Source organism: Ctenopharyngodon idella, chromosome 20 (genome assembly GCF_019924925.1).
Source record: "Ctenopharyngodon idella isolate HZGC_01 chromosome 20, HZGC01, whole genome shotgun sequence".
NCBI lineage: Eukaryota > Metazoa > Chordata > Actinopteri > Cypriniformes > Xenocyprididae > Ctenopharyngodon > Ctenopharyngodon idella.
Genome location: NC_067239.1, coordinates 854669 through 881493, shown reverse-complemented (window position 1 = coordinate 881493; position 26825 = coordinate 854669). Strand labels below are relative to the sequence as shown.

Below are 26825 nucleotides of genomic sequence, written 5' to 3'. Positions count from 1 at the left end.
AAGATAACAGTGTTTGAAGAGTGAATGAGTGCTTTAACACTAAATGTTCTCCAATGTTATTTACATTTGCCTCCTCCAGTGCTGTTTTTCTGCCACAGTGAACACACTATGAACTCTGACCCTCGTTAATGAAAAACATTAGCAGATATTGAGTTATTTAGAAATGAGCAGCAGTTTACTTGGATAAGGGCTGTAAAACAGTATCCATAAATCACTGTAACTGAACATTCAGAGAGAGATTGTGTGAATAAACTTTATCGTAAACTGGGATGATGGGACGAAAAGCTGTAACTGAACACACTCCTCAGGTTCATATATTTATTGTTCTGACGGATCAAAAGATAACAGATTGTAGTGATAAAATTAATGACAGGAAAGTGAAAGCTGAAAGTGAGTTCGTTCCTTCTTTTATAATCATTCAGTGCAGCTCTTTCACATTTCTATATGGAATAAACATGTTAAAAATCTGTAGTACAAATATTAACTTCAATAAAAATTATCATTTGGTATTTATGTACAGTTGAAATAGACATATACAATATTATATAACACAGTAATTCCTTCAAAGACACAATATAATTATTTTTTCTGTATAATTGTTGATTAGTACACACTCTCTCACACACACACACACACTACAACATACTTCAACAGTCCTGCAACAGAAACTGTTTTGTTTTTGTTACCCTTTGTCAGGGTAGACGCTATATTTCATTTTATGTGAGAGATTTGTTCAATATGTTACACTGTCTCATGTTTCTAATGTTTACAAACCATGGTTTATTTGTGCATTGTTTTGCAAAGAGATATATTTGATCAGAAACCGTACACAACAGTGCTGAACAAATCTCATTTTTTCATTCCCATCCAATGAAATATGGCTTCCACACAAGATGTCAGGATTCGACAATCGCAAATACTCCATCATATTACAGTAGATGTTTAACCAGAGACCATTTCTGGAGTGCTTTTGTGTGAAATTCACATTTTTTATAGCTGCATAAAGGATATTTGTCCTGTCTGCTGCATTGTTTTCTGATACATGGCATCTACAGCTCAAAAAACACTTGTCCATGAGGCAAAGTTTCTGTTTCCCATGAGCAGCTTCCAGGTTGTGTTCTTCTGGGGAATCAGACGGCTATGATTATACGTAATTTAATACAGAAGCTAAAGGACAGAGTCTCGTGTTCACAGTGAATGACAGCTTACGCAGTAAACAAAGACTGCTGAAAATCCTTCATTATATCATCTCGTTTGTACATCTTAAAGTCATCATGAAAGGGAAGTTGTGCTCGTCTTTTCTTCTCTATTGTGACGTATATTCGAGTGAAACGCTTTGCAAACAAGAACAAATGTAGGGCGGGGCTTGATTTTGTCTGTGGGGAATTGATTGGATGGTTGTGGTTTGCTATTGGTGGATCTCATGTGAGTGGCAGGTTGCCCCGCCCTCATCATCAGAGAAGAGATGAAAGAGGGAGGAGAAGATATTCTGATTCAAGATTATGAGGAACATAAAAAAATGATGAATCATTTAGAATAAACTGTCAACTTTTGGTTTCATGGTGACTTTAAAAGTGGACATCATAGATGAGGCAAAAGGCAAGTGTTCAGGATAAAGTCTTCTTCATATTTTTTCAGGAGTCAGTGTTACTCTGTTTATTCAGGGCTGGAGTGGATTATAAGGCCCCAGTCTCGCTCCATCTTGGTGAAGTCATCCTCCTGCTCAGAGGCCTGTGAGGCCTGTCTCAGGATCAGGTTAGGCAGGAGTGAGACCGTTTCGGTCTGGATCTGCGGCTCGTCCTCTAGACCCAACAAGCCCATCAGAGGGATCTTCAGCTCTCGAGTCTCTGGGCTCCAGTCCAAAAATATCTGTGCTTCCTCTTCATCGTCATTCTGCTCATCCTCACAGGCGTCCTCAGGCGCTCTTGAGTCTATCACGTGGCCTTGTGTCCTGTACGGGCTGACCTCGGCCTGACTCTGACCCGGTGCGTCGAAAGAGGCCGGCACCACAATGCCGTAATCTCCAGCCTCGCTGTGAAGCGGCTCCTGCGGCCACGGCTGCAGCTCCGAGTCCTCGCTCTCAGAGTCTTCGGCCTGAGCTCCGGATCCGGCCGGCGGCGGCGCGTGCTGCTGCGCGTAAGACACGGGCGGCTCCGGGACGGCGTTCTGAGCCTCAGCTTCTGCCGCGGGCGAGTCTTCACCAGAGCAGAGCTGTGGCAGAGCCGCGGGACAGAGCGGAGACCACTCATCTCCACACCAATCCGATTTAAACACGTTAAAGATGATTGTTGAAGGCATTTCAGGTTGGAAGGTTTGTAGATTCTCGCTCATTCGAGCCACATGCTGAAATGACAAAAGTACAGTGTTACTTTAGTTATTTCTAAAGCACTTTATACAAAGCTTCGCAGTAACAAACAGGAAAATAACAGAATGATGCAAATGTCATTAAATATTAAGATTCCAATTCTGCTTTAAAGCAGCTCTAAAAAGACAAAACACAAGATCTGACTACTGTCTCACTGCTGCTCAAAAGTTTGGGGTTGGTAAGATTTTTGAAAGAAGTCTCTTCTGCAAAATGCATGCAGTTTTGTTTTTAACCACTAGAGGGCTACATAGTGTACATTTAATTTCTATTAAAAAAATCTTACTGACCTGAAACGTTTTAATGGTATTGAGTATCAGAAATTAGTTACACTTTATTTTGTGATTTAATCTGAATTGAAACAAAATCTGGACTGGAGCTCACAGAAAATGGAACCAACAAACACACTCCTGTTCATTAGTTTGGGGTCAGCAAGAATTTTTTTTTTTTTTTTAAAGTTAATACTTTTATTGAGCAAGTGTGCTTTAAATAGATTAAAAGTGAGAGAAAAGACACATATAATATATATGTTTGTAGCAATAGCTAACAATACATCGTATGGGTCAAAATTATTGATTTTTCTTTTATGCCAGAAATCATTAGGATATTAAGTACAGATCATGTTTCATGAAGATATTTTGTAAATTTATTACTGTAAATATTTTTGTGAGTGGATATGCATTGCTAAGGACTTCATCTGGACGACTTTAAAGGCAATTTTTCAATATTTTGATTTTTTTGCACCCTCAGATTCCAGATTTTCAAATAATTTTATCTCGGCCAAATATTGTCCTAACAAACCATACATCAATGGAAAGATTATTTATTTAGCTTATATTTATTTATTCAGGTGATGTATGAATCTCAATTTAAAAAAATTGACCCTTATGACTGGTTTTGTGTTCCAGGGTCACATATAGTATATATATGTATATATATATATATATATATATATATATATATATATATATATATATATTAGTGCTGTCAATCGATTTAAAAAAATTAACTAATTAATCACACATTTTTCTGTCATTAAACGCGATTAATTAAAAACATCACTTTTTATACTGTAATAATTTCACAGTTAATCTCCAAATTGTAGAAACAACATAAAGACAGTATATTTTAAATATTAGTTAAATGGCATCTTTTTATGAATGAAGGCCAGTATCACTGATACTAATATTGCTACTGATGTCTCTATGAAATTGATTTAAAAATAATAATAAATAATAATAATTATAGACATTCAATATTACAGTATAACTGAAAGCTATCAAATTCAATTTATTAGGATTTTAAAAAATAACATTTAATTTAAATGAACTTAAAATAATCTTTACATAAACCCATTATAATAGATGTCATATTTACCTGTCTAACAGGTAGGAAATATACAGAAATTGGATAAAGTTATCAAACACTTTACAGTCTTAACTATATATATCATAAATTAAATATAGATTAATCCTTATTAAAGCTACAGTTTTCTCTGTTATCTTTGTTCTTTTGATGAACATTAATGACAGCAACTGATTTATTAGGCTGCTGTCACTTTAAGAGCTGCCGAACATGAACATGAACATCTCATTTTCTCACAAGTCTTTAAGTTCATTTAAAACGTTATTTAACTCATTTAAGATGCTCTTATGAAGATAGTACTCCACAAAACTGCCATTTTGGCATAATTCTGTGTTATTGTTTGTTTAAGCGCAAAAGAGAACTCAATACTGGCGCGTCTTTCTGTGCACGAGTCGTGTGTGTGTCACATGACAAGTCTTGAGTAGTTTAAAAGAGCGTGATCATATAATCGAAAAAATGGAGGAACTGGAGGTTGTGCTGAGATGTGCGGTCTCTAAATATTGTAATCTAATAGCGTGTGTTTGTTTCACTGGAGTGTGGTAATCTTACAGCGCTCTTGGGCAGGGTCTGCCGGTGGTCCGTGATGTAGCAGTGGACGAGTCCTCCGAGCACAGCCAGCACACACAGACACAGCGCAGACGGCAGCACTCCTCCAAGCATGGCAGCCAGCAGCTGATCTCCGAACGGATCTACAGCAGGGAGAAACTCACACATTAACACACCCACATTCAGAGCGTCTGAAGACAATAAACCAGCACTCGAGCATGAGGAAGTCCAGCTCTCTGGGAAAACACCTCAGGTACAGTCATGCAGATTATTCACGAACTGATAAAGGGTTTAAAACTACAGCAAAGGTTTCCTCAACTTGTCCTTTTGTCAATCAAATACTGCTCAAACCTGTTCACCTGACAATCTGAAAGTGAAAACATAAGATTCCTTCACGGGCTGATGGAGTGGTGTTTACTGCGGTACCTTTGGGAGTCTCGGTGCACATCTGCTCGCTGCGTTTGTAGGCCAGAGGGAGAGACTGGGATTCGGCATGAGCCGTCACGCAGAACTGTGTGGAAAATTCTAGAGGCCCCAGCCTCAAGCTCCCGTTCGTGAGACGCATGTGATTCTGGAAAAAAACAACAAAATGCATTATTTCAATTCATTATTTCACTGTTTGAATTCGGCTGAGTAACCTACACTCTTAAAAATAAAGGTTCAAAGAGGGTTCGATGCCATAGAAGAACCAAATTTGGTTCCCCACAGATCATTTATTATAGCTTGTCAAATTTGCCCCATTTGGGTGTGAGCAAAAACACGCCGTTTTTGTGTGTGTCCCTTTAAATGCAAATGAGCTGCTGCTCCCGGCCCCCTTTCCAGAAGAGGGCGGAGCTTTAACAGCTCAACAACAACAAAGCTGGAGAATCTCACGCAGTCAAAATGAGGATTGTCAGTAACGGTGTTCAGCCTTACATTGTTCAAACCGGAGTCGACACTGATGGAGAGACTCAGGAAGAAGTTACAACTTTTAGACGTTTCTGAATGGTTAGTGGATACATTTATGTAGTTGCTGTGGAGTTGATTCAACTCATCCACTAGCATGTGCCGTCATGTTAATCTTTTGCGTTGAATTGAGCCTCGTTTGTGAAGCAGTCCGGCGTAAAATGACAGCATGACAACAACACTCTACTACAACAACTCTTCCTCTTCTCTAAAGCAGCCCAACATGGCCCCGCCCCCTTTGTTGAGTGTTCTCGGGGGCGGTGTTTATGTAAATTTTAGGGTTTCTGATGTCACTAACCCGGGAAGAAGCTCGTTGTAGTCCCTACCAGCCGTTTAAAAGATTGATTTCTCTAAAAGAAAATATCTCCTTTGCATTGAACTTTGAGCGTCGTAACTTTGCAGATGTTGTTTATGATCAAACAGCAACATTACACACTAACTAAAGTTAAAAAGTGAAATCATAATCAAGGACCCCATTTTTTCTTAGTGTGAAGAACATTTTAAAACCGTTTTCCATTATAAAGAAGGTTGTTAAAGGTTCTTCATGGAACCACCAACTCCAACAGTGAACCTTTATTTTTAAGAGCGAGTCCATTTTCAAGCACTAACCGTGCGATTGCTCCTGCTGTTGAACACAGAGACATTATAAATCATGTGTGGGAAGATCTTCCAGAGTGACCTGTCTTTCTTTGTCCTCTTAGTTCTCCATCTGAAGGGCCCCTTTATCGTGACATTCATGTAGTTCTGCTTCACGTTCACTTCCACCAGCGGCGCTCCGAGAACCGCTGCGGGACAGAGATTGATGAGGTCAGAATCTGCTAATGATTTGCCTTTATGAGAGTCAGAGTTCAATGACAGCAGCTTTTTGTCTTTGCTTTCACACATGTACATAAATGGCATAACCGAGAAGTCAACGTGAGAAAGAATCAGCTCAATATAAACACAAAGACATGCCGAGATGATTGTCATGTTCACGCTCCACCCAGGTGTAAAACATTCCTGCTCCTGAATTCATGAGTCACCACATATCAGCACGACTATCTTTCAAGGGTGTTGCAGGGTTGGACCATGATTCTGGATGAAGAAATATAATGCACTCTAAGGAACACTTCGATTATGTGGTTTAAAGCATTTGTGTTTCTAACATAATGTGACAAATTACCCTAATTATAGATTTACAGCTTATAAAACAAGCTTAAGTCTTTGTTAAATCTCACGAGAGCTCAGTTTTCTCTCTGTTGACTGATGTGAAGCGTGTAAAACACCTGAAACAACAGCAGCTTAGCAATTTAAACATCATAATGTGTGGTCAGCTGGTCATTATTACACGATAAACTCTGACAGGCTGATCTGAACTCAGAGTTTATTCTGTGATAATAACCGGCCGGACCGGCTGTCCGTTATCTCACTTATTGCATTGAAATATATTGATTTGAGTTCAAATTATTTTATGCTTTTATTACACAAGAAAGACAGGGTGGAGTGTCCAGGAAAACTGAATTGATCTGCCTGATTAAATTTTGCGGTAAGGACGCTTATTACAGGCTTACTTACCAAATCAATAAATAAATGTTGAAATGAAATATAGATTTAAATTAGTGATGAAACAGAAGTAGCAACAGATCTTTTCTTCCATATTGTGATGTACAGAAAAAAGGCGGGACTTGGTTTTGATGTGGGCGTGGCTCTCACAAGTGTATGCAAATGAGCGCAAGCTTGCAGGGGCGTGGCTTAACAAGCATCCGAAATATTTGAATGCTGCAACTGTTATGTTTCATGTGCCATTTACTGTAAGCAGTGTTATCACTGCCATCAACAACAGTCACACATGGATTTTTGGTATAAAAATGAGTCATTTCTGAGTCTGAGGACGTCCACATGACTTTTGGGGAGTTCTAGTCACTACATTCTGCAGTGGAGAGGTGCGGCGGCAAGATGGAGAAGTAATTTTAGCTGTCAGCAACTTCTCTATCATTCATGATGTCTCTACTGTATGTACATGGAAATCAGTGTCAAGCTGATCATTATTCATCTTCACACTGCTATACTCTATTTAATCAACAGTGATAAACAAGCTACCAAAAAACGAAAGTGTTTTTCAGTTCATCAGACTCACTGTCGGTCATGGGTCTGAATCTGTGTGTGCTCTCGCTCCAGAGAGACTGTGTGCGAGCGCCGACGGCTCTGACTCTGGCGTAGTACTCCTCCTGCAGGTCAAAGGTCTCCTGAGACACGTCACATTCGCTCTGTGTGATGGAGCTGCACTGATTCACACGCCTCCATCGCACCTGCTCACTGCCGCTCCCCTCCGCATCCCCGTATCTGCAGGAAAACAACACGCCGGAACAGTTCATGTCACATTACAGAAAACACTTCATCTCTGCGCTCACTATTCCTTCATCCCTTCCTGTTCTGGCTCGAACTATTCTAATCGACGGATGACTTCTAGCACTTCTTGTCTTTATCGCCTCTTTGAGATGGTATTCCTCATTTGTGTAATAAAGGTTGTTGGTTTGGTTTGTGGGGTTCGGTACATATTTGGAGGAAAAAGCAAACAAAGGCTGCGAGATCTTATCTTTCTTCGCTAACGTCTATTTTCTTTATCATGTTTTGAGTCTCAATGTCGTTGAATCAGTGAAAGAGCAAATGACTCAGACCTGAAGAGAATGAATCATTTCTGTTTCTCGTTATTTCTTTCATGATCACGATTGCCTGATTCGGAATATATTCGAAGCAAAGCTATTATCGTTAACTAAAACTAAAATTACTTGAAATGAACCGAAATAAAATAAAATATAAAAACGTTCAACTTTTATTTCAACTAGTTTCTCGTTTAACTTGATGTACGATGTACTAAAATAACTTAAAAAAATAAATTAATAAATAATTAATTAAATAAAAACTATATAGACATATTTTAACAAATATATAAAAATTAAATAAAAAAATATAAAATAAATATAAATATAAAAATATTGTAATAAAAATTACAAAAACACAAGAAAATTACTAAAACTAAAATGTAACTGAAAAAAAAAACGTAAAAAAATTCCACCTATTTTAAGTTCAGTTGCTGCCTTAAAATTGTAAGTATAATTAGTCATTTCAACTTAAATTATATTAAACTGATTTTTTAACTTATAAAAAAAAGTTGAAACCGCTTAAATTATTTTGATGAGTTAATGCGAAAACATATGATGCCATGAATTATTGATCATATCATTTTTATAGTGTATTAATAAAACTATAATAGTATCTCAATGATACTAATATAACTGCTTTAAAGTTTTACCCAACACAAAACTGACTGTCTTCATGTTAAACACTACATCGATTGATTTATCGCTGCAAACTTTTACTTTTGCCAAATGGTTTGATTATAAAATGCTTTTATTTTTTATTTTTTTTTACAATAAATGACACTTGTTTTAGTATTTTGTATCTAATGCGATGACATTCGCTGCGTCCGAAATCACATACTTTATAGTAAATTTGGTTTGAAACTTAAATCCCAACCATTAAAAAAGTCAATTCTTATAGTATGAATGAAATTCGGACATACTACATCCGCCGTGTTATCATGGTCATGTGACCTACTGTTGCGTCGCGTCACTTCCACTCTCCCGTGGCCTCATGGGATAGTAAAGTGTCCATCAAATGCACACTACAGAAACTCACAGGAAATAGTAGGTCATCCAGGGACTGTTTTTCGAATACTATGAATTCAGACATACTACACAGCTCACATGCTGTTTTCCGCCTACTACATAGTATGTAAGTAGGCATATTCGGGTGCAGGGATTCAGACTGTTAATGCTGACTGTACAGAACTCAAGAGACTGTGTTTTATTTCACTCACATGGCGTACTCCACGGAGTAAACAGTCCCATCTGGAGATCCTTCTCCTGGCGTCCATGTCACTATGTTCCTCAGGTTCACGGAGGTGAAGTGGACATTTCGTGGCTCAGGCAGTGGCGTAACAGATGACACTACGCGAGACAGAATATTCTCATATTATTAACCACACAGGTCATGTTCACATTCCTGTCTCACTGAATTGTTTCCAGTGTTCAGAGCCTCACACTACAGCAGGAAACGCAGTGAAGTTTCAGCATTCTTGAAATAAATCAGATTTCATAAAACCACAGGAAGAGGCACAAGAGACTTTCAAAGGTGAATCTGCTTCCTGTTGTTCCTGATGATAAAAGACCTACACATGATCACATTCATGACAGAAACCACAGAAACAATGGCAGAACCCCAGCTGATCACAATAATAAATATAAACATGCTATAATGTGATTCTGTTTCATCTGTCATGTGATGTAACGCACCAATAAAAGCGGTTTTCTGGGAAAGATAATATATGACACTCATAAAATAGAAAATGAACAGCTTGGGTTGGGCTGAGACATTTAACACTTTATATCATTTCAATTCTGACTTTATTTTTTTTTTTAGAATTTAGTTTATTTCTGAGAAAAACAGAATTGTGAGACAGAAAGTCGCAAATAGCTTTTTTGTTTTTCATTCAGTGGCGAAAACAAGCTTCCACATAAACACCTTTCTTTAAATATATATGTCTATATTAGACGATCTCCATTACAGAATGAACAGGAGACATTAAATATTTAAAAAACGCAATAATCAAATCTCACACAGACTAGAGTGGAGAGATTTACCTGACGCTCCTCTCAAGATCAAACACAGCGCGATCACTACAACTGCATCCATTACTTCGGACACTTAATCGTTCACATTCTGTCCTGTTTCCCGCTGTTGTTGACTTCGGTAAATGTTGAAATAGTCTACATTTCTCTTGAGATGATGGACCGCAGCGCGCTCGCGGATCTCAGGTACAGAGTCCTTCTGCAAGTTTTTCTGCGCTCAAACGCGCTGCTGCTGTGCTGGTGGGCGTCACGTGACCAGCCCGAGCCAACCGGTGAAGAGGCTCGACAGGTTTCTAAGTAACGCCAACGCGACCTCATTAGTATTCATAATAACTTTAATATTTTAAATGCATTAAAAAATAAATAATTTTAAAATGCTATGTGTGTGATGCCATCTTACAATCTAAATTATAACGTCTTACATAGAATTAGCACAGGTTTCTCCTCGAGGGCAGTTCAGGAGCAGTGTGTGGAATGACAGCAGACTGGCTATACAGGTGTGACTTCATTACCTGAATGAATGACAGTGACACAATCACAATCTGTGTCAATAATTCAACTCAACTCAAAATTGCTTTATTGGCATGACTAAATAATACAATATTGCCAAAGTATATATACTTAAAACAATAATAAAACATCTGTATAGAAGAAAATATTATAACTTAAACTTAAATTAACAAATTAGAACATGTCTGAACATTTGATACCGCAGTGTTTTAACACACAGGTGCTGGTCATATAATTAGAATATCACCAAAAAGTTGATTTATTTCACTAATTCCATTCAAAAAGTGAAACTTGTATATTATATTCATTCATTACACACAGACTGATATATTTCAAATGTTTATTTCTTTTAATTTTGATGATTATAACTGACAACTAAGGAAAATCCCAAATTCAGTATCTCAGAAAATTAGAATATTACTTAAGACCAATACAAAGAAAGGATTTTGGCCAACTGAAAAGTATGAACATGAAAAGTATGAGCATGTACAGCACTCAATACTTAGTTGGGGCTCCTTTTGCCTGAATTACTGCAGCAATGCGGCGTGGCATGGAGTCGATCAGTCTGTGGCACTGCTCAGGTGTTATAAGAGCCCAGGTTGCTCTGATAGTGGCCTTCAGCTCTTCTGCATTGTTGGGTCTGGCATATCGCATCTTCCTCTTCACAATACCCCATAGATTTTCTATGGGGTTAAGGTCAGACGAGTTTGCTGGCCAATTAAGAACAGGGATACCATGGTCCTTAAACCAGGTACTGGTAGCTTTGGCACTGTGTGCAGGTGCCAAGTCCTGTTGGAAAATGAAATCTGCATCTCCATAAAGTTGGTCAGCAGCAGGAAGCATGAAGTGCTCTAAAACTTCCTGGTATACGGCCGCGTTGACCTTGGACCTCAGAAACCACAGTGGACCAACACCAGCAGAGGACATGGCACCCCAAACCATCACTGACTGTGGAAACTTTACACTGGACCTCAAACAACGTGGATTGTGTGCCTCTCCTCTCTTCCTCCAGACTCTGGGACCCTGATTTCCAAAGGAAATGCAAAATTTACTTTCATCAGAGAACATAACTTTGGACCACTCAGCAGCAGTCCAGTCCTTTTTGTCTTTAGCCCAGGCGAGACGCTTCTGACGCTGTCTGTTGTTCAAGAGTGGCTTGACACAAGGAATGCGACAGCTGAAACCCATGTCTTGCATACGTCTGTGCGTAGTGGTTCTTGAAGCGCTGACTCCAGCTGCAGTCCACTCTTTGTGAATCTCCCCCACATTTTTGAATGGGTTTTGTTTCACAATCCTCTCCAGGGTGCGGTTATCCCTATTGCTTGTACACTTTTTTTTACCACATCTTTTCCTTCCCTTCGCCTCTCTATTAATGTGCTTGGACACAGAGCTCTGTGAACAGCCAGCCTCTTTTGCAATGACCTTTTGTGTCTTGCCCTCCTTGTGCAAGGTGTCAATGGTCGTCTTTTGGACAACTGTTAAGTCAGCAGTCTTCCCCATGATTGTGTAGCCTACAGAACTAGACTGAGAGACCATTTAAAGGCCTTTGCAGGTGTTTTGAGTTAATTAGCTGATTAGAGTGTGGCACCAGGTGTCTTCAATATTGAACCTTTTCACAATATTCTAATTTTCTGAGATACTGAATTTGGGATTTTCCTTAGTTGTCAGTTATAATCATTAAAATTAAAAGAAATAAACAAAAAAGTTTCACTTTTTGAATGGAATTAGTGAAATAAATCAACTTTTTGATGATATTCTAATTATATGACCAGCACCTATATACACACACGCATACTGAGAGTTACTGTGGTGGACGGTAGGGAAACACACTGAGGTCAGACACACACACACACACATTACACACACTCACCTGCTGTCTCTCAGGCTGTGGCACGTCCACACGTATCTCGCAGCCAGTGCTGCTGTCTGTCCCTCTCCTAATATTATCTTTATTTGTTCTACTTCAGTAATGGCTGTAAAGTTCTTTACTGAGTTGCTGAATTTGGTGAAGTAGAGATCTCTTATAGATATGTGTTTGTGGCAGTGAAGGAGGAAGTGCGTCTCTGTCTCGATCTCTCCTGCAGTGAACACACACCCTTTGCTCTCGGGGTAACCAGCTCTTTCTGTGTCTGCCGGTCTCGATGGCTAGATTGTACTCGCTGAGCCTGTACTTGGTCAGGATCCGTCTCTGCTTTGTGTCTTTAACACTTTGGAGATATTCTTCTAATTCATAATTTGATTTTAGAGTTTGATAGAATTGTAATTTACTTTGTGTTTTCGTTTCCTGATCCCAATGTTCCAGCTTTAAAATGTAGCGATTCTGTGGGACTTGATTTTAGATGCATATCTTCATCTTTTTTGCATATTAATAATCAATGGGAATCGGCCTAATTCTGCCCTACATGCATTATTGGGTGTCCTTCTTTGTAGTTTTAGGATCATTTTGCAGAATTCTGTGTGCAGGGCTTCTGTTGGATGTCTGTCCCATCTAGTGTAGCTCTGATCACTGAGTGGACTCCAAACCTCACTTCCATACTGCGCAAAGATTTTACACCAGATTGGAATTGGTAATTCAATGTTTTGGAATCTTTTCTTGATGGCGTATAGAGCTCTTCGAGCTTTATCTTTGAGGGCATTCACTGCCATACTGAAACTCCCCGATGCAGGGCCCAGTTCTGGCAGTAGTTCTCCAGCAGGTCCAGGTTCTGCTGTAGTCCCTGTGCAGTGGGTGACAGCAGCACCAGATACATACAGCAAGAGCTTGATGTTCTTGTCTTGTAGAGTGAGTCCAGGAGCTGAAGACTGTTCCAACTGCACCGCTAGTTAATTTCAGGCTACAGCCCTGCCGTACTCCTCTCTTCTGGGTGAAGAATTCTGTATGTTTGTTGTCAATTCATATTGCACATTTGTTGTTGGAATATTGATTTTATAATGTCATAAACTTTACCCCCTACACCGATTTGTAAAAGTATCTATCTATCTATCTATATCTGTGTGTCTATCTATCTATCTATCTATCTATCTATCTATATCTGTCTGTCTGTCTGTCTATCTATCTATCTATCTATCTATCTATCTATCTATCTATCTATCTGTCTGTGTGTCTATCTATATCTGTGTGTCTATCTATCTATCCATCTATCTATATCTGTCTGTCTGTCTGTCTGTCTGTCTATCTATCTATCTATCTATCTATCTATCTATCTATCTATCTGTCTGTGTCTATCTATCTATCTATCTATCTATCTATCTGTCTGTCTGTCTGTGTGTCTATCTATCTATCTATCTATCTATCTATCTATCTATATCTGTGTGTCTATCTATCTATCTATCTATCTATCTATCTATCTATCTATCTGTCTATCTATCTGTCTGTGTGTCTATCTATCTATCTATCTATCTATCTATCTATCTATCTGTCTGTCTGTGTCTATCTATCTATCTATCTATCTATATCTGTGTGTCTATCTATCTATCCATCTATCTATCTATCTATCTATCTGTCTGTCTGTGTGTCTATCTATCTATCTATCTATATCTGTGTGTCTATCTATCTATATCTGTCTGTCTATCTATCTATCTATCTATCTATATCTGTGTGTCTATCTATCTATCCATCTATCTATATCTGTCTATCTATCTATCTATCTATCTATCTATCTATCTATCTATCTATCTATCTATCTGTCTGTCTGTCTGTCTGTGTGTCTATCTATCTATCTATCTATCTATCTATCTATCTATCTATCTATCTATCTATCTATCTATCTATCTATCTATCTATCTATCTGTCTGTCTGTCTGTGTGTCTATCTATCTATCTATCTATCTATCTATCTATCTATCTATCTGTCTGTCTATCTATCTATCTATCTATCTATCTATCTATCTGTCTGTCTGTCTGTCTGTATGTCTATCTATCTATCTATCTATCTATATCTGTGTGTCTATCTATCTATCTATCCATCTATCTATATCTGTCTGTCTGTCTGTCTATCTATCTATCTATCTATCTATCTATCTATCTATCTATCTATCTATCTGTCTGTCTGTGTGTCTATCTATCTATCTATCTATCTATCTATCTATCTATCTATCTGTCTGTCTGTGTGTCTATCTATCTATCTATCTATCTATCTATATCTGTGTGTCTATCTATCTATCTATCCATCTATCTATATCTGTCTGTCTGTCTGTCTATCTATCTATCTATCTATCTATCTGTCTGTCTGTGTGTCTATCTATCTATCTATCTATCTATATCTGTGTGTCTATCTATCTATCTATCCATCTATCTATATCTGTCTGTCTGTCTATCTATCTATCTATCTATCTATCTATCTATCTATCTATCTGTCTGTCTGTCTGTCTGTCTGTCTGTCTGTCTATCTATCTATCTATCCATCTATCTATCTATATCTGTCTGTCTGTCTGTCTATCTATCTATCTATCTATCTATCTATCTATCTATCTATCTATCTGTCTGTGTGTCTATCTATCTATCTATCTATCTATCTATCTGTCTGTCTGTGTGTCTATCTATCTATCTATATCTGTGTGTCTATCTATCTATCTATCCATCTATCTATATCTGTCTGTCTGTCTATCTATCTATCTATCTATCTATCTATCTATCTATCTATCTATCTATCTATCTGTCTGTCTGTCTGTCTGTCTGTCTGTCTATCTATCTATCTATCCATCTATCTATCTATATCTGTCTGTCTGTCTATCTATCTATATATTAATCTATATCTGTGTGTCTATCTATCTATCTATCTATCTATCTATCTATCTATCTATCTATCTATCTATCTATCTATCTATCTATCTATCTGTCTGTCTGTCTGTCTATCTATATATCTGTATGTCTATCTATCTATCTACAGTTGCAAGAAAAAGTATGTGAACCACTTGCAGAATCTGTGAAAATGTTAATAATTTTAACAAAATAAGAGAGATCATACAAAATGCATGTTATTTTTCATTTAGTACTGTCCTGAGTAAGATATTTTACATAAAAGATGTTTACATATAATCCATAAGACAAAAAAATAGCTGAATTTATTAAAATAACCCCATTCAAAAGTTTATGAACCACTGATTCTTAATACTGTGTGTGGTTACCTGATGATCTACGACTGTTTGTTTGTTGTGTGATGGTTGTTCATGAGTCTCTTGTTTGTCCTGAGCAGTTAAACTGAGCTCTGTTCTTCAGAAAAATCCTCCAGCTCCTGCAGATTCTTCAGTTTTCCAGCATGTTTTGCATATTTGAACCCTTTCCAGCAGTGACTGAATGAGTTTGAGATCCGTCTTTTCACACTGAGGACAACTGAGGGACTCAAACACAACTATTAAAAAAGGTTCAAACATTCACTGATGCTCCAGAAAAAAACATTTGGAATTTGAAGATCAAGGTAAATTGTATTTAATTTGTCTTCCGGGAAACATGCAAGTATTTTCTGTTGCTTCCGAAGGGCAGTACTAAATGAAAAAAAAAAAAAGATATTCAAAATAAGAAAAATTTGGACCTCTTCATCCTGTTCAAAAGTTTCACCCCTGACTCTTAATGCATCATGTTTCCTTCTGAAGCATCCGTGAATGTTTGAACCTTTTTTAATAGTTGTGTTTGAGTCCCTCAGTTGTCCTCAGTGTGAAAAGATGGATCTCAAAATCATTCAGTCACTGCTGGAAAGGGTTCAAATATGCAAAACATGCTGGAAAACTGAAGAATCTGCAGGAGCTGGAGGATTTTTCTGAAGAACAGAGCTCAGTTTAACTGCTCAGAACAAACAAGAGACTCATGAACAACCATCACACAACAAACAAACAGTCGTGGATCATCAGGTAACCACACACAGTGTTAAGAATCAATGGTTCACAAACTTATGAACTGGGTCATTTTAATAAATTCAGCTATTTTTTTATTTTATTTTTTTTGTCTTATGGATTATATGTAAACATCTTTTATGTAAAATATCTTACTCAGGACAGTACTAAATAAAAAATAACATGCATTTTGTATGATCTCTCTTATTTTGTTAAAATTATTAACATTTTCACAGATTCTGCAAGTGGTTCACATACTTTTTCTTGCAACTTTATTTGTATTGAATGTGTTTTGTCCATGACACTTCCCTTTGACTGAAACTGAGATAAAGATGTAATTACCTTCTGTTTCAGGTCATGTTATCATGTGATTTCGGTAATTATGGGTAATTCTTCTTAGTTCTCGTCATTGTATTCAGTCATAATAACAGCACGTAATTCTCCTGTCAGGGACCTGAAAGTAAAAGCACTTACTGAAAGTACAAAAGATCTGTATTCTCTCTCCTTTTTTACATGCATATAAGAGGAAACTGTTTCACACTCATTTATTACACAAGTAACTATCAGTGAGACCGGGCCTTGTGCTGCAGGGAAGTTCCAGTCAGATAAAGCTTATGTGTGAAAATGGCTGTATAGTCTCTAGCAGTGTGTATCTATATAGGATTAGCTTGTTTTTTTGAATTTATCCTCCAAACTAAAATACCAGTATCATCATATTTTTGTAAAATCTGCTGGGTAACACAATAAAACAAGTTGGATTGTGAATTTGAGGTCTCTAATTATTAAATTAATTAATTAAACATTTCTTTTAGCCAAAACAATGTTTGCGTAGATTTAAAAAAGAACCTTTCATAATCATCATTCATCACATTTAATTTCATGTTTAACTCCTGGTTTAACGCATAATGCAAAGAGTTTGGTACTTTTTGTAACGCACGTGACTTTATACGCGTTTCGCGACAAATTTATGCATTGTTTATTGATTTATCGATTTTTTTTTTTTCGACCGAGAAGGCTCAACAGACATCGGAACCATCGCTGTGTGGTTCCGCGTTCATACCGGAATGTTTTCAGCGGCGCTCGAGTTTCCGGCTTGTCTGGACTGGCGCTGGTTTTGCTGTTGTTTTCATCAGAGCGTTAATTCAATAAAGCACACACAATTCAAACATGGACATGTAAGTTTATGAAGTACTGTCCTGCGACTACCTCCTCACATCATGGCGGTCCCGATGGAAAGTCAGCTGCAGAGTATTTTTGAGGATGTAGTGGTGGGTTATTTTTACAGCACGATCATTTCATTCATTAAAAGAATGTTCCATATACAATATGAGCAGAACATTATTTTATAAAACGAATAAGTAAATAAAAAAATAAATCTTTAAACTTTTTTGTTTACATCAGAAAACTGAGGTGATAGAAGAGGCGTTTGCTGGGTGAGTAAATAATAAAGACTGATAATACTGTGTCCAGTGAAGAGGGTCAGTCAGTCAGGTGTGTGTTTGTGTTTGTTGTGCAGCATGTTTATGGACAGTGCGGAGGATGAGAGGAACAAACTCGTCAGCTGTTTAGGAGCGTTCAGACAGTACTGGAGCACCCTGCCTCAGGTCAGCTCTCACCCTGCATCATAATATAGCTTCAGTCTTCTTCTGGAATATTGCAGTGTTTATCCGTGTATTGTTTAAAAAAATCATGTAATCTTGAATCTAAATAACTTCCCCTCCCTCTTGCGGCGACATCTCTTCTCTGATGAAGCGTTTATTTGCGTGAAATTAAAGTACGATTTAAAGTTGTTATGAAAGAGAAGTTGTGGTCTCCTTTAGGACCCAAGCGGTAATGCCTGATCAAAAGACTGATATCGTGATGTCTTGATTAATTATAACCTATTTCACTATTGTACATGCTTTAAAAATAAAATGAATGCCTATGTATTGCATAATAAAACAAACTGGAAACACAACCATGACTAAAAATTTATTTTTTAAATAAGGATACGGATTGTTGCAACATACTATGTAAAAGTAAAAGTAATTTAATATTATTTTTACACAGTAATAGCAATGTGGCGTAGTATATAATATTACTATTATACATTTTTAATAAATTAAAATTAAACATTAATTTGAAATATATAATTGGGAACTATATTGGAAGCGAAAAACATACCTAAGCTAGCAGGCTAATCGGGTAGATGTATGCTATGCTAGTACATAAGCTAACTAAAAACATTAAGAACGAGAAATGCTTGAGCTTCAGTTATATACTAGTATATGAACCATGAAATCTAAAAGACATTGTCATTATAACACATTTTAAACCATATAAATCCTAACGTGATTTTGCAGGAATTATAATCAGGCGTTAAAAATACTACCCATTAAAATTCTGTTGAACCAATGGGATCACTCGGGGTCCTAAAGGAGACTCGATTCCTGGGGAGACGCGATTTCACACCACACCGAGTGAAACGGCTTCGCAAACAAGAACAAATGTAGGGCGGAGCTTGATTTTGTCCATTCGATGGTTGTGGTTTGCTATTGGTGGATCTCATGTGAGTGACAGGTTGCCCCGCCCTCGTCATCAGAGAAGAGAAAAGATTCAAGATAACAAGACGCATGAATTTAAAATAATAATGATGTGCAACGAAAAATCATTTTGAATAAACACTGCAATATTCCACAAACAACAAGAATTGTCCATTTTGATTTCATGGTGACTTTAAACATAGATGGGAATGTGTCCGTTGTATAATTTATTCCTATAAAGTAATTTTGATGGCCAGTTAGAACAGCTGCAGAGAGATTGAGTTTAATGTGATGTGTGTGTGATGTCACTGCAGGAGTCACATGATCAGTGCGTGCAGTGGATCGTCCGCTTCATTCATGGTCAGCACAGCCCCAAACGCATCGCCTTCCTCTACGACTGTCTGGCCATGGCGGTGGAGACCAGCCTGCTGCCTCCCAGGTCAGAATCACAATCTGCTTTATTCGGCAGGTGTGCGAAAACACAGGGAATTCTGGGTATATATATATATATCCATCTAGATCGGAAGACTTATGTACACGTGTGCATTACTTACTGTATATACAACTGTATAAATAGAAATATGTGTTTACATAGTAAGTATTTATTTTGCGAGATGAATACTCTGCAGTGGAGTCCTAATGGTGTGCCTGTACAGGAAGGTTGACAAGCTGTGTGTGTGTGTGTGTGTGTGTGTGTGTGTGAGAGAGAGAGTTAACACAAAGTATTTAGTATTAAATCCTTTATTCGGTGTTACAAACCAGAACTCAACCCAAACCTGAAGTCTCACTCACGGATTGTGTCCCATCGTTCATGTTTTGGGTCATGTGATTCAGCGCTGTGACTGTGTTCTTGCAGGATGGTGTGTCAGGCTCTGATTGGCTCGGACAGTCTGGAGTGGGAGAGGACTCAACTCTGGGCTTTGACCTTCAAACTCATCCGCAAAATCATCGGAGGAGTCGACTACAAGGTGAAAAGATAAACTGAACTAGAATCTGTTGAAAACTGAAAACATGTATCATGTCATTGCTTTTTCCAGGAAAGTGCGTTTATGAATTCATAGATTAACATTCAAGTCAATTTTAATTGTGTAGCGCTTTTCACAATACACATTAGGTCGTAATGTTAATGTTTAAAACACTTTAAAGTGCCCATATTTTACAGTATGACCTTTTTAATGTAGTGTGTAATAAAGCTATTTGTAAATGTAAAAGTTCTGCAAAGTTTCAAAGATCAAAAATAGAGTTGTTGTTTTCTAAAAGAAGTGATTCTGAACTGAAACGAGTCGTCAGTAATTCAATCTCACTTCCTGCTGAATCTACGCAGGTTTGTAAGTAATTTGCATAATGCCAGCCTCTGGTCTTGATTGGCTGAAACGGCATCTCTTTGCCCCGCCCTCAATCACTGTAGTTGTGTCTGAGACTGGAGGAGTTTGGTTCGTGTTGTTCATGTCGAGAAGACGCTGTTTTCTGCTGCCGAAGCAAATCCACTTTGATGAGATTGATACGGTAAAACCGTTACTGTTCGTATCACTGTGAATCAAGAGCTGAGATTCAGATATGATAATGAGCGTTTGGTTTCTGACCAATCACAGCAGACTGGACCATCTGACCAATCAGAGCAGAGCAGCTCTCAGAAAGGCGGGGTTTAGAGAGACCGAATCCTTGATCGAAGCGTTTCAGACACTGAGAGAAAAGAGCTGATGCTGCAGTGGATATTATGAGAAAATTAAAGTGTTTTTGACCTTGGATGAATGTGAACCTGTTGTAGGAGAAAACAAAACAAAATTAGGAACCTTTAAAATAGCAAAAAATGGGCACTTTAATGCCTTATTGTCCACATTTAGAGCGAATAGTTAACACATGATGACTTTTTAAACAGTCCAGCAGTTGATATTTGCTGTAAAAATATTGCTTTATGTGAGTGTACTGTATGTATGCAGATAAAGCTGGATATATTTATAAGTGAATATAGTTGAAAGTTATTATGGAATATGAAACCTGGAAGGTTTTGTGTAGCAACAAACCTAATATTTGGTGATGTGTATCACTGATGCGTATAAACGACTGGGGTCATTATAACCGTTAGGTGCAGATTTTTGTAAAGAAAATATGGTGAACGATTTTGTTTTGAATCACTCACAGGATCAGACTGTTCTTCCTGCGCTTTCATTTCAGCCATGTGTTGTGTAGCAGTTAAGACAGCTGTGTTTAATCACCACTCTAAAGTGGTGCTGCATATCATCCCTTACGTAATATTAATATATTATATAGTTATTACGTAAGAAGAGGATATGTGTGTGAAGCGCCTCTGTGTGTCTCTCTATGCTCAAATGCAGGGGTTTTCAATCTTTTAGATCCACGGACCGTCAAATATGATCATCCACCCTAAAATTTAAAAGACAGCTATATATTTTCATGTACAAGACCCAATTTATTCAATAAGACATGCTTTTTATATTATTAACATGTATAAAATATTTAGTTTCTGTTATGTTACATTTACAGTTTTTTTCTACTTGCTATAGGACTATTATTTTTTGTTTTATTTTAATATTTTTTATTGTTTATTTATTTAAATCAATGTTATTTTATTATTTTAAGCAAATGTTTAATGTATTTTAATATTTTCCTGCTCATCTCTCTCTCTGTGTGTGGTTTTTCAGGGCGTCAGGGATCTACTGAAGGCCGTGTTGGACAAGATTCAGACCGTCCCAAACTTCGTGAGCTCGGCTGTGGTTCAGCAGCTGCTGGCGGCACGAGAGGTACGTTTGAATCCTCAGATCACGGCACTTCTAGTGTTTCCTGGTTGTGATTAATTGTCCTGTGTGAAGGTGGTGGAGTACATACTGGACCGCAACGCTTGTCTGCTGCCCGCGTACTTCGCTGTGACCGAAATCAGGAAGCTGTATCCAGAGGGGGCGCTCTCACACTGGGTAACACACTTCAGCAGACTCTTGATGCCTTTCATCACTGGAGTTTATTTAGTAAATCCTTAGTTGTTTTTTTAATGCCTAAAGAGTGTTTGCACTGATGCTGAAGAGAATCTGGCCCTCGATGTAGACGATTACAGTCATGTTGGTTTGTTATCAGTTAATCCTCACAAAATTAATCCAGCAGTTTGTGCTTGTTTTCAGCTGTTGGGCAGCCTGATATCTGACTTTGTTGATAGTTTCAGACCGACCGCCCGCATTAACTCCATCTGTGGTAAGACGCATTCACTCATCCTCATCTCACAGTGCTGTGGAATACTGTGGTTCATATCCCATAAGCCCTTGCGGCAGTCACATGTTTGAATAGTGTACATGTGTGTGCGTTTCAGGTCGCTGCAGTCTTCTGCCAGTGGTTAATAATTCGGGGGCCATTTGTAACTCGTGGAAGTTGGACCCGAGCACTCTGCGCTTCCCCCTGAGGGGAATGCTGCCCTATGATAAGGTACTGCTGCGTGTGTGGATGAAAGACCAACACACTGTCTTCATGAAATGAGGCATAAGAATGTGTCCGAACGGACAGTTGAATCCATCTCAGAAATCCAAAGTCTGACTGTGATTGATTGATCAGTGCACGTGATTAATAAAGAAGAGGATGTTTTCATAAGGGTTGCTCGTATTGGAACTGATATTGCAGTATTATGTTTTTCTGCAATATATAGTGCTTAACAAATAATGCATAACAAAGAGAAAATCTGTCAAAAACATGTTATTGTCATCACAAACTGAAACAACTAGTCTTTATTCACACATAATAACAGAAAATGTCATTTTTATTTTGTATGGCCTTCCTTTGGCCTTGATAACAGCTTGCATTCTTGCATTGTTTTTTTGTACTTTTCCACAGTCTCTGTTCTTATCGACTTCCAAATAGTTTCTAGTTGTTCCCAAAGACTTGCTTTTGGTAAAACTTTTGTGCGATCTATCTTTGAATCCATTAAATCCCAACAATAATTATGTTTTAGCAGTAGAAACACTACTGTGACTAAAGAGCTACACATACTGGTGTGGATTAACCATTACAGAAACATGAAAAATGATTCTGATAATCACCAATACTGTTAGTTTAGGGCAGCTGTGACATAAATTGGGTGGTGGGCTAATAAATTTGTTAAGCTCTGTATATTGCAGTCTGAAATAATACAAGAACTACATGACTTTTTTTGAGTGTGAACTAGAGCTGCATGATTAATTGTTAAAAGATTGCGATCTCGATTCAAACACCCATGCAATCTTTTTCCTAAATGACTGCAATTAGTCTCTGTCTGTTAAACCTTTGACAAGTCTGATCGCGGCGAACGTTCAGATCTGATCCAGAGAGAGCCGTTGTCATGAATAGATATGAAACAGCTGCACAAACAGTCTTTACAACCACACAGTATCATTATTGCTGTCTTACAATCATTCATGTTATCACAGAAGTACTGGGATAAAAGTATATAGTTCAGATATAAACACTGATGTCTATGGCATCAAAATAGAGCAAACCACCTTCAAATAAAGACTGTATCAATTACATCATTACACCAGTAGGTGGAGACAAGTGACTGTTAAAAAATGTATTTGTCATTGAATCATTCATTCAGGAGATTCATTCAAAAACACTGATTCATCCAGTAATGAAACAAGTGAACCCTGCGTCCCAATGTTCATACTGTCCATCCTAAATAGTATGTGAGATTACAATAAGTGTATCCCAAAGCATAGTATGTTGAAAAGAGTATGCCAAAAGTCCCCGGATGGTCTACTATTTTCGAAGTGTGGATCCGTGCACACTATAAAGCCTAATATTGCCCACAACCCATTGCGCTTTGGATGAGGATTCAGTTCAGAACTACAAACACGAGTAAAAAGTGTTAAAAAAACTACAAAACATGGCGGGTATGCGCGACTGACGGTGAGAGGTTTGAGTGACTAATAATCAGTTTAACCTGAATATATATTTATATATTTAAAATATTTATTTAATGTTATCCGTGTTATATTTCATCTGCAACCAATGTGGACTTTTATAAAGATCCGATTGGCCATTAACTTTTAAATGCATCATTATGAATATGAGGAGAGTTCTCCACATGAAAGACGTGCCTACTGCATTTCTCTCCGATACGGTAGGAAATTAAATAAATGAAATGTGGTGGAGGATGTAAGATGATTGACAGGCCAGTTTACGGTGACAGGATGCGACAGAGAGCAAAGACGCAATTGTATGACGTGATAGTTTGTCCCAAAGCTTGTCTACTCTTTTGCTACGCACTCAAAAGTATGTACTTTTTGTTCACAAAAAGAGTACATACTTTTAGGGCGTAGTAGAAGTAGGCGAATTGGGACGCAGCAGAAGTCTTTGAGTGAGTCATTGAATCATTCATTCAAGAGATTCTTTCAAAAATGCTGATTCATCCAGTAATGAAACAAGTAAAGTCTTTGAGTGAGTCATTGAATCATTCATTCAAGAGATTCTTTCAAAAACGCTGATTCATCCAGTAATGAAACAAGTGAAGTCTTTGAGTGAGTCATTGAATCATTCATTCAAGAGATTCTTTCAAAAACACTGATTCATCCGGTAATGAAACAAGCGAAGTCTTTGAGTGAGTCATTGAACCATTCATTCAAGAGATTCTTTCAAAAACACTGATTCATCCAGTAATGAAACAAGTGAAGTCTTTGAGTGAGTCATTGAATCATTCATTCAAGAGATTCTTTCAGAAACGCTGATTCATCCGGTAATGAAACAAGTGACGTCTTTGAATATGAATATAATCGTTTATAATAAAAAAAAAAATTGGTTTAAGGCCAAAATGTGAGGTTTACCAATAATATAATTTGTGCAGGTCTGTATATGGGTGGGTAAATAAAATGTCACAGTCCGTCCTGTGAACATGTGTGTCTCCTGCAGGACCTGTTCGAGCCGCAGACGGGTCTGCTGAGGTATGTGCTGGAGCAGCCGTACTCCAGAGACATGGTGTGCAACATGCTGGGCCTCAACAAACAGGTACCGCTCGCTCTCTTTCTCTGCTTTCCTCTGTCTCTCTCAGTGCTCTCTCTCCCTCCTCTGCCTCGCATGTCCATCCCCTTCTCTGTGATGAGAGGCTGACGCGGAGGCGTGGAGAGAACAGCTGCTTGTAGTTTGAGTAGTCCCACACTCCCTCCCACAGGAAGTGAATGACAGTGGACCGCACTGCCAGCCTCCACCATACTCCCTGCCAAACTAGCGCCTTTATGAGCCGCCAGATCTCTCTCTCTCTCGCTCGCTCTCTCGCTCTCTTTGCCTGCGGTCTGGTAGGGAGTATCGCCCCACCTGTCCCTCTCGTACCTGTCTCTGGGGGTGTGGTTTGGCTTGACTGACAGGGTTACTTGGAGCTGGCCTCCTAGTCACTGTATTTGTGTTTTCTTTTTTTTCTTCCTTTATTTTTGTTCTGTCCTGTCTTGCCCCGCCCATCCTCCTCCTCCTCCTCCAATGCTCTAGACCTTGAACATTGCTCAGGTATGTTCACAATCTTACTGTTGTATTGTGACTAACCAGACTCTGGAAGCTTCCTCATAGCCAAAGAAAACGATTCCATCTAATTACGATTGACACTGATGAAGAACAACCTCAAGTGAAACAAGACGATAAACGTAGGGCTTGAAATTACTGACTGCCACGAGCAATTATTAGAGCATTCGAAAGACTGACCGAGAAATTCATCAGCTTTTCCGCAACAATCTTCTGCACTTTCAGCCAAACTGCTTTCTCTCTTTCTCAAAATTAAAGCTTTTATTTAAAAACAAACAAACATTGATGCAACTAGATTGTTCTTTTTGATTCTTCTTGGCAATGACATTTTAGATCAGAAAAGTCTTTTAAGCTGTTGTAGTTTGTGGGTCATTCGCAGGAAACGGCGCCATAGAAGCTAAAATATTCCAGTGTTTTTGTTATTATTATTTAAAAATGTTATTGCTGAACTTTCTAGAAATCATATTTATCACCCTCAGGTGCAAAGTACCAGGCTCTCCTCCTAATATTCAGAATATTTGTTATTAAGTATGTTGTTTTTTCAGTGGTTCTAACTAGAACCACTGACTGGTTCTAACTGTTGTTCTAACTAGAGGTCAACTGATAGTGGATTTTACCGATAACGGAAACTAGGTTGGACCATGCGGGCCGATAACCGATTAAACATTCGCATGATTTAATAAATTGAGGGAACAAAATAGTAAATCGTGTGCAAGATTTAGCAAAACGAGGTAGCGAAATAGTAAATTGCGCGCAAGATTTAGTAAATCGAGGGAACAAAATAGTAAACCGTGTGCAAGATTTATCAAATCGAGGGAACGAAATAGTAAATCATGCGCAAGATTTAGCAAATCGAGGGAACAAAATAGTAAACCGTGTGCAAGATTTATCAAATCGAGGGAACGAAATAGTAAATCGTGGGCACGATGTAGCAAATCGATGAAACGAATTAGTAAATCACGCGCAAGATTTAGCAAATCGAGGGAACGAAATAGTAAACCGTGTGCAAGATTTATCAAATCGAGGGAACGAAATAGTAAATCATGCGCAAGATTTAGCAAATCGAGGGAACGAATTAGTAAATCACGTGCAAGATTTAGCAAATCGAGGGAACAAAATAGAAAATTGTGCGCAATATTTAAAAATCAAAATCTAGGGAACGAATTAGTAAATCATGTGTATGATTTATAAATCAAGGGAACAAAATAGTAAATTGTTCCAACGATTTTCTTTTTTCTCAGCCTCGACGGCAATCATACTGCTGTTCTCCACTAATGCAGCATTTAATAAACAAATTAATTACTTTATAATGAATAATGAACGTACAGTATTGTACTGTATATATACGTGTCAAAACAAACACCCCAAGCATCAGTGATAGTCTTTATTTCGCCTCTAGAGGCCGCTCTTGTACTGAATGACAGCGCACCTTTCTCAGCCGCTCCAGCAATGGACACAAATCGAAAAAAATAATGGTATGGATTTTTGCTGATAATGTGCCAATTTTTCTGGCTATCGGTGCCGATTAATCGACAAAACTGATCAATCAGTCGATCTCTAGTTTTAACTTCTCTGTGTGCACAACATAATTTCA

The 26825-nt window shown here is 37.9% G+C and overlaps 2 protein-coding genes across 3 annotated transcripts in view; one reads left to right on the top strand and one right to left on the bottom strand.

Annotated features, from left to right (window-relative positions):
* Nucleotides 1-304: 304 nt before the first annotated feature.
* Nucleotides 305-10117, bottom strand: il20ra (interleukin 20 receptor, alpha). The gene is made up of 7 exons (XM_051876329.1): nucleotides 9901-10117; nucleotides 9078-9207; nucleotides 7335-7540; nucleotides 5828-6003; nucleotides 4700-4844; nucleotides 4277-4416; nucleotides 305-2343 (listed from the first exon to the last, which is right to left on the bottom strand). The coding sequence occupies exons 1-7, from the start codon at nucleotides 9950-9952 to the stop codon at nucleotides 1657-1659; spliced, it is 1536 nt and encodes a 511-aa protein (XP_051732289.1). The 5' UTR covers nucleotides 9953-10117; the 3' UTR covers nucleotides 305-1656.
* A 7155-nt stretch (nucleotides 10118-17272) lies between these two features.
* The window catches only part of med23 (mediator complex subunit 23), a 46017-nt gene continuing 36464 nt past the window's right edge, over nucleotides 17273-26825 (top strand). The window contains exons 1-11 of one of the 2 annotated variants that reach the window (XM_051875109.1): nucleotides 17273-17494; nucleotides 17628-17659; nucleotides 17743-17830; nucleotides 19063-19187; nucleotides 19605-19716; nucleotides 21412-21510; nucleotides 21580-21681; nucleotides 21883-21952; nucleotides 22068-22180; nucleotides 24632-24727; nucleotides 25202-25219. In XM_051875109.1, the coding sequence (XP_051731069.1) occupies nucleotides 17444-17494; nucleotides 17628-17659; nucleotides 17743-17830; nucleotides 19063-19187; nucleotides 19605-19716; nucleotides 21412-21510; nucleotides 21580-21681; nucleotides 21883-21952; nucleotides 22068-22180; nucleotides 24632-24727; nucleotides 25202-25219 (906 nt within the window). In that variant the 5' untranslated portion in view covers nucleotides 17273-17443. The remainder of the gene's footprint in view (nucleotides 17495-17627; nucleotides 17660-17742; nucleotides 17831-19062; nucleotides 19188-19604; nucleotides 19717-21411; nucleotides 21511-21579; nucleotides 21682-21882; nucleotides 21953-22067; nucleotides 22181-24631; nucleotides 24728-25201; nucleotides 25220-26825) is intronic. The other variant, XM_051875110.1, reaches the window with a different exon arrangement.